General features: G+C 33.7%; 2 protein-coding genes across 4 annotated transcripts in view; one reads left to right on the top strand and one right to left on the bottom strand.

Annotated features, from left to right (window-relative positions):
* LOC147866800 (cilia- and flagella-associated protein 44-like) overlaps positions 1–1,506 on the top strand; it is a 33,391-nt gene extending 31,885 nt beyond the window's left edge. Inside the window, exons 36-39 of the mRNA XM_087317287.1 lie at positions 311–458; positions 716–789; positions 1,171–1,257; positions 1,342–1,506. Coding sequence (XP_087173413.1) covers positions 311–458; positions 716–789; positions 1,171–1,257; positions 1,342–1,428 — 396 coding nt within the window. The 3' untranslated portion in view covers positions 1,429–1,506. The remainder of the gene's footprint in view (positions 1–310; positions 459–715; positions 790–1,170; positions 1,258–1,341) is intronic.
* Positions 1,507–2,039: 533 nt separating this feature from the next.
* LOC147866799 (putative LRR receptor-like serine/threonine-protein kinase At1g56140) overlaps positions 2,040–8,211 on the bottom strand; it is a 30,996-nt gene continuing 24,824 nt past the window's right edge. Inside the window, exons 16-24 of one of the 3 annotated variants that reach the window (XM_087317288.1) lie at positions 8,067–8,134; positions 7,215–7,600; positions 6,122–6,317; positions 5,865–6,008; positions 5,637–5,764; positions 4,169–4,379; positions 3,850–4,078; positions 3,122–3,260; positions 2,040–2,525 (exon numbers count right to left, since the gene is read on the bottom strand). In XM_087317288.1, coding sequence (XP_087173414.1) covers positions 2,187–2,525; positions 3,122–3,260; positions 3,850–4,078; positions 4,169–4,379; positions 5,637–5,764; positions 5,865–6,008; positions 6,122–6,317; positions 7,215–7,600; positions 8,067–8,134 — 1,840 coding nt within the window. In that variant the 3' untranslated portion in view covers positions 2,040–2,186. The remainder of the gene's footprint in view (positions 2,526–3,121; positions 3,261–3,849; positions 4,079–4,168; positions 4,380–5,636; positions 5,765–5,864; positions 6,009–6,121; positions 6,318–7,214; positions 7,601–8,066; positions 8,135–8,211) is intronic. The other 2 variants (XM_087317289.1, XM_087317291.1) reach the window with 2 other exon arrangements.

The raw sequence follows: 8,211 nt of genomic DNA, 5'->3' as shown, positions 1-8,211 counted from the left end.
GTCTGAACAGTTTTATGGCAATCACAACTCAATAGTTATGCCCATTATATGATCATATCCTTAAAAACATTACAGCCTATGGACTGGTGTACGTGGTGATGCCTAAAAAATTATCCTGTTAATTTCTTGATTAAACCTCTAGTTAAATTTACAATAATTAGCTTTATCAAGGCTTATTGTGTTTCAACATTATCGTCTGCAGTCTTACCACCAAAGACTATTATATGATGCAAGGGTGAAAATCAAGTTTGAAATTAGGCTATCTGGTCATTAAACCTTGATATCCTTGTTTTCCCTTTCTTGTTTGAAGGTGATAAACCTTGATGTGGTTGATACCATGAGCTTAAAGAAAGATAATGAAGAATTGAGGATGCAGTTGAAGGCGCAAGAAGTGCAAAATGCAGTTGAGCTTACTAAATGGAATAAAATGATTGATGAATCAATTGATGAGATTGCAAGTAAGCTATCCGACTGTTTTAACAGCATCATGCACTGTTTTAGCATCTAAAACATTGAGCAACGGATTGCCAGAAATCTGTCCTAAAGATCATAAATTAACTTCTAGAAAAAAAAATTATCACCCATATTGAAGATCTTTGGTGGGTCTCTATGATAGTAAAGGGGTTCATGAAAAGAACCTTAAAAGCCTCAAGTAATGAAATACTCTGCTGATTTGTCAAATTATTTGATAATTTCTGGACTACCTTGCATTTAGGAGCCATGAAGGAGCACACAGCGTGCTTGAATGTGACAGCTGATATTCAAGAGAATTTGACTCGACTCAACCAGGTATTCACTTGATATTGTAATAAATCCCATTTATCATATTCCCAATAAATAATTTGAAAATATGAGAAAGTAGTGTTTTTGTAAGAATTCCGCACAATCTTTTGCTACGATTTTAAATTTGATTGGTCTTTTTCCTGCAAAACAATGGGTATTTTTGTAATGGATTGATTCTATGAGCAAGAATGATGAGTAAGGAGCTAGAATTTCAAGGAACTTATGGCTTTGAGGAAAATGCACGATAATCTCTTGTTGAAGGCCCTTATTAAGGCGAATGCATAATACCATTATCTTTCTGAGAAATGAACTCCCAACCTTTAATAAAAAAAAAATTGTTTAGCCCAAAAAAGGCTGAAAAAATAATGCGTGTTGTGATTTTTGCAGTCAATGAAACAAAAGGCTGGCACTCCCTATGAGGACATAGTTCTTGAAAAGGGGAAGAGTGAGGTAGAATATAGTTGCCTCTGCAAGGTAATTCTACCAAACACAACAAATTTCATGTAGCTTTTTGTTTGGCAAATTATTATTGTTCCTAATTTAAATGAGAATCAATAGGTCGTTGAGAAGAAAGAACAAAATATTAAGAAGCTGAAACAAGATCTAAAAGCAATAAAAAAGGAAAGACGCAAGTTGTTTCCATGACGCGCAAATTAAGGTAGTTTGGCTCATCTCTTTAGTGATGAAATAATATTTATCTGTTGTGCAATTGTTCCTCACCTTAGTACTAAACTTCGTCAATATGGCTTGAGCATTTGTCAAGATTCTGATCATTGGTCAATGTATATTACATGATATAATAAGTAAATTTCCTTTTAATGGAAGTATTAATGGTGTAATTGCTCAAGATGAGAAGAGATCATCCAATTTTTTTCTGTTAAATATAATATGATTAGCAATTGGCACGGTTTCGGGTCAAACCGAACCGAAATGTTAAGAGAACTGTTAAGCCATTTTTTATAAACAGTTCGGTTTGGATTTTTTATAAACAGTTCGGTTCTAAAACTTGGGTTTATAGGTTTGGTTTAAAGGTTTTTAGTTAACTTTATTTTTACCTTAATAGTTTATTAATTGAATGGTTTTTTACTGATATCTGAATTGAAAGGTTCTACAAATATTTTCATTGTGGTCTATTACATTATACAGATACACCCTTCTTACGTAATTGTCTATGCTACTATCACAATTCTTGGAAACTCAATTTGAATCAAATTAAATCATCACAAGTAAACTCACATGACTACAAATTAGGAGTTATCTGAAGATTCATTAATATTAATGCAGATAAGGCTTCAGCATCCATAGAGAGAAATTGTCTCATTATTTAATCTCCAATCAAATTTTAGTATAAGAATACACTATAGTACAGAGTATAATATATGTATGAGAATGATAGGTTATATTTATCGAGGTTCAACAAGTGAGACTGTATGGTTTGCATTACTAAATAGAGGTTTATGGTCACTCCTGGAATCTTCAGTTGAGATACCTAGAAGTGGGTTTTCTTGCTTAAGACGCCTCAAATCAGATAAGAAGTTAGGTTTAGTGATAGAAAACGAAACTTCTTTTGCTCCTGTAAGCATCTCCAGAGCTTCAGACATCTTTGGCCTTGCTGCTGCTACTGCTTGTGTACATAGAAGCGCTATACAGACCACATTCTGTACCTCTCGTTCTTGGAATTTGTCTCCTAGTCTTGGATCAACAAGCTCCACAACTTTATTCTCCTCCTGTAACAGCCATGTCTGTGCAGCAAGAATACAAAAATATCACTAAAAATGCGTATCATGTACAGAACAAAAGCCACGCACTACACAAAAGCAAACATAAAATGATACAAAAAAGACATACATGATGTACAACAGTTTATATCCATAAACGGGACATTTACAGAAACACCCACATGACATGCTTTCACATTAACATCATTAACATATCTTAAGAGGCCAAAATGGTCTATGAAACTGAAAACAAGGTTACATAGCAAAATGCTGGACACTATTGGGGACCAAACCTAAATGAATATAACTAGATGAAAATATCTGTCTACACATGTAATGTCGTGGGCCAAGGAAATTAGTAAAACCTCCCATCAACTTAAGAAATTAAATCAGTAAACTACATTATGCTACTCCAGTAAATATAATAAAGATACATGATGACATTGAAAAGAGTTTAGGGTTGATGCTCTATTTACTTCACATTTAAAATTACCTTTGAATATAGTTGATGTGAACTATATAATTAATGTATTTTAAACTTTAAGCTAGGCTTTAAAACATTTTGCTTGACATTTTGCTTGACATTTTTCTTCCCTACAAAAATAATCAAAGATACATACCCATTCTAAAAGAGAAATCTGTCCAGTATCTGTACAGCTTCTGCCACTAACAATCTCAAGTAAAAGAACACCAAAGCTGTATATGTCTGCCTTTTCAGTAAGTTTTCCACCGAAGGCATATTCTGGTGCAAGATATCCTCTGCAAAGTTCCATGATTTTAATACTTATAACCCATCAATGCATTCAAATGATAGCTTTGGGGACACTCCTAACAAAGTATATCTCATGTTCTTCATAAAGATATGGATAAACATATGAATATATAATTATTTCATTTATTTAAATATTGACGAAATACAAGACAAAGTTGGCTTTAATCCTGTTATATATTAGTACATTACCATCCAAGATATATTAGTACGTTGTTATCTGTTGCTTATACCATTTGAAGGTAAGTACATTCTTGTCTCATTAAATAAACTACAATCCAAGTTCATGCAAATACATATGCCCTCATGCAACTCTGTGACAAGTAATTATTGTGCTACAAACTGCTGATACATACAAATTACTCAAATAGTGGATTTGGGTACGGTCTAGCATCTATATAAATCCAGAAAGTGATAGAACAAATGTTCCAGTGTCAATAATACCCATAAACTCAATCTTTCATACACAATTTGACAAAACTGACATTCGTATCATAAAACTGTTTGTTCATTTCTTGTGATCAACATTTTGCTACCAATATAACGTGACAAAAATACATTAGTTAGGGTTTGACTTACATGGTCCCAGCAATACGTGTGCTAACATGGGTCTTTTCCTCACTGAAGAATTTAGCTAGACCAAAATCTGCTATTTTGGGGTTCAGATTCCCATCCAGAAGAATATTGCTGGCTTTTATGTCTCTATGCACTATGCGTGACCTCGATTCTTCATGCAAATACATAAGCCCTCGTGCAATTCCATGACAAATGTTAAATCGTGTAGACCAGTCCATAAAGGATTTGTTTTCTGTATGAACGAAAACTAATATTATCAGCATAATTTTGTTGACTGTAAATGACAAGCATATAATGTTAAGAGAAAAAGAGAGCAGATTACCAAGTAGATATTGCGAAAGGCTGTTATTCTCTAAAAACTCAAAAACTAAAATTTTCTCCTGGCCTTGGACACAGCATCCAAGTAACTTCACAAGGTTGCGATGGTGTACTGTAGATAAGGTGAAAACTTCATTGAGAAACTCTTTTGTTCCTTTGTCTGCTTTTGAAGAAAGCTTCTTCACAGCAATTATTGTCCCATTTGGTAAATGTCCCTACAAAATAAAAAATTGATCAACACCAGATACTTCTTTTGTGTTGTGATAAAAGAACAAAGGAAAGATATATTAATGTCTTTGAGAGCCCAAAATGGCCTAAAAGACTGGGCAAGATATTTAATGTTGAAATCTCTAACTGATGTCATGAGTTCATGAGCTGCCCCTATCACACTATGAAGCATATAAGAAAGATGTGTATCCATATAAGAGAGCCTAAAGATAAACCCATCCTGTCACAAGTGTAAAACAAGGGCCTTACATTGTGAGCCATCTTCCTAACAAGAGGTGTTTTGAAGTTGACACATTCTCACATTATAGAATTTAACAATATCAACTCAGATCACCCTATTCTTTTTTATTTTGGTCATGTCGAAGTGTGGATAATATGGTTGGACATTTATATTTATGTCATGTGACTGGAAACATTCTTCAATGTCAGCATCCAACAGTGATTATTAGTAAAGAGAATCAATATTATCAATATGTGATGCTATCTTGAATTTCTTGACAATATACCAAATGCTTGTCTCGTGTCATAAAGAGGGTTCATTTTAATATCTGATTTGCTATTCTGAGTATCTCCAAACAACAAGTTTTCAACAATGTTCATCACCCACACTAAAATGCTGTCACATCAGACTTTCAGTTAAGCCACCATAAACTATTATCGCAAGACTTCAGACTTATGTGTGCTATAAGATGGAAAACAAAGTATACTATGCTTTTTAGTAATATATTTTATTACTAATGCTGTTTTATGACTAGAAATATCCAAAGATGAGGCAATACAATTGCAAGCATGTGAAGATGGGCAAAAACACACAGGGTGTCAATGTGTCCCCTTTTTGCAATTCATAATTCATCACAAGTAATTGTCTAGCAGGAACAACTAATCCTCTTTGACAATCTAAGAAAAGCCCAAAACATCATCAATGATTATATCTTTAGAATTTGATCAATTCTCATCATTTACTGACTCAGATGTGCCAAAATGTGACCCTAAAGCTAAGGAATCAATTATCAGCCTTATAAAAAAATCTCCCAGAACTACTCTATGAAACATTCTATCTGATGCATCAATACCACCCTCGTCGATCATGAATCATTCCTACATTGTTTCCTTTTGAGCACCACAACCAACATGGAGTTTGGTGCATACCAACAGTTTTTTCTCACCATCAATAAATACACATTCTAAATACAGGAAAATTCTGTATGGTATTCACAAATACAAAAAGCAGACATGATCGATACCTTGTAAACAGATCCAAAACCTCCTTCACCCAGTTTGTTGTTCAAATGGAAGTTGTCTGTAGCAATCCTCAATTCATTATAACTGAACATGTAAGGTTTTGATTCCATTTCCCGGATCCCTACTGAAGCTATTAATCAGATTTATATGAAACAGAAATCAAGCCCACTTACAAGCTGATAAGCTCATGACTGAAATAAAATGAGAAATCAAACATCCCAATTTGTCACCTAGTGGGGCTTGACGGCTTGACTTGCAACATTTTCTCCAGAGAATAAGAACAATAATAGCAACCAAGAGTCCCACAAAAATTGAAATCACAATTGCAATGATTCTTGAAGTACTCAAGTGTTTCTTGCTATCAACATTAAAATCTGGTTTAAAATAAGCTATGAATTAGAATCAAATGATGTACATAACATTTTTCTTAGAGAGAAGTACTTTCACTTAAACACAAAAAATAGATTAATACCATATAGGAAAATACCAGGATAAACATGTATAGCTGAAATCAAGGGTCCATATGTCCATTGGGTTGGTAAACAACATGAGCCTTTCCCAGACCATAAAAGATGAATGTCGAGAACATTGTTTTCAACATTAATCAAATAACTTTTTACCAATGCTTTGAATGAACCATTTGCTTCCTTACGAATGTCAAAATCTTCTAAGAGTCTGACACCCTGCAATTGTCATTCTTAAGATAAGTTAAGAGGGTCAACATGTATGTTGTAGAATTGTGTTTAATGAAAAATTAATGAATCTTCAATATGTTACACTGTTCACATACTTGAAACATCTCTAGTATGAAGAGCCAATTTCTATTTACATGAATTCAGTCAAGACAAAGAATTTTGAGACCATTAACATAGAAAAAAAGAAAGATATATTGACATCTCTCAAAGCACTTTCACAAACATAAACAGCTTCAATGCACACAAACATGAGCAGCCGATACCAATCAGGTCTGGCGCCTGATCACCGGAACTGAGGATCTCCATCATTGTATGCCACCATGACATAGCATTTCCAATGAACTGACCTTTTCAACACCTTTACGAATTTCAATCTCGTCCCATTAATATAGTGAACCACCATCCAAACGCTTTCCTAGACACTGATTACACCATCTAAAACCATGTCAACAATGTCCTTCAATCACAAAGGCCAAGAGTTCAATTTCCTATTTCTATGCGCAAGAAGGCTAGGATTTCTCAAGAATGCATGATTTCTATGGTTTCTAAACTATATTACCTTCACCATCTGGTTCCCAATGGGGAGATATTACCACCCTTCCAGAAAGAAAGATAAGCCACTCAAAAAATACGTCCAAAATACACTATGACATAACAATGAGCCATTAAGACATTAAGACATTCAATCTATACCTCAAAAATAGAGTATATCTATACCCTCTTCTATGAATGCTTCTATCCTGAAAACAGATACACTGCTCAAATGATTCTTTACTGGGCTAAGAACCCACATTGATGTTACCCACCAGTAATATAGAGTATAACAAAACAGAAATGTCTCACTTCACACCTTTAAGATTAATAGGATAAGAATATCAGTTGCACCTGTATGTAAACGTCAAATTTTCTATTTCCGTGATTTTGCCGATGGCCATCATAAGTTATCACTATCTCAGCAAAATGTAGATCAACATGATAAACACCATTTGTCATATCTTTCCCATAGTATCTTAAAGTGTTTGCAGCACCACGTGCAGTCTTATATAGTTCCTGATCAGAAGTGCCCTGGATATCAGATAATGTCACCAAAGTAGTATAGAAAGTGTTACCACCACCATTGTCATCATATCCAGTGTAGCTCACTCCCCATGTTCCATCATTATTTTGGAAGTAACTAGAGTTTCCAAGATCTTCATTATCAGCAGTGTAAACAGTTTGGTCTGAGATAGTTTTAACGTCAGGACCTCCACAATTTATTGAAAATCCTACATCTGCCAATAAAACCATGGTCTTGACGTTAGCATGTGTTACTTTATGATAGCTATAATTTCATATGAAATCAGAAATTCATAATTCATTTTTCTAGCCCAATAGCAATACCAATATATGAAATTAATCTTAGCATATATACATATATCCAAAACAAAAATCCAAAGACAAAGATAGAAGTCAAATTCTATCATTTCCAATAACTGTTTTGGGAATACAAAAGAGACATAAAAACAACGAAATTAAAAAATAATAATAAACAAAACAACAGGCATACACAAAAGCAAATAGATTATACTGTTGAAAAACTAATAGAAACTATTTGGCGGAAGATACTCTATATACAAACACATGCACATACAAAAGCTGATTTTGAGCTCATTTCCCCATGTCATAAATTATAGAAGATAAGTGAGCATATTATTACATGTGAAGCATATTTATTTAATTATTGAACTACTATATTACTTGTTCCAGCCGTTGTTCGTTGACAAGGTGATGTGTTATCCAAACAATTGAATGTTGTATATTGCAGTCTATAAAAATAAATCCAAAATGAAAAGTTAACTCTCCATGTTGACTAATGTTTGCTTGAGATGAGATAAGAATTTTT

The sequence above is a fragment of the Azolla caroliniana genome, unplaced genomic scaffold, assembly GCF_043228905.1.
Source record: "Azolla caroliniana isolate FFs.n. ecotype wild unplaced genomic scaffold, voAzoCaro1.0.p SCAF_3, whole genome shotgun sequence".
Taxonomy (NCBI): Eukaryota; Viridiplantae; Streptophyta; class Polypodiopsida; order Salviniales; family Salviniaceae; genus Azolla; species Azolla caroliniana.
The sequence above is the reverse complement of the archived record's forward strand: the minus strand, read 5'-3'. Positions and strand labels throughout refer to the sequence as shown.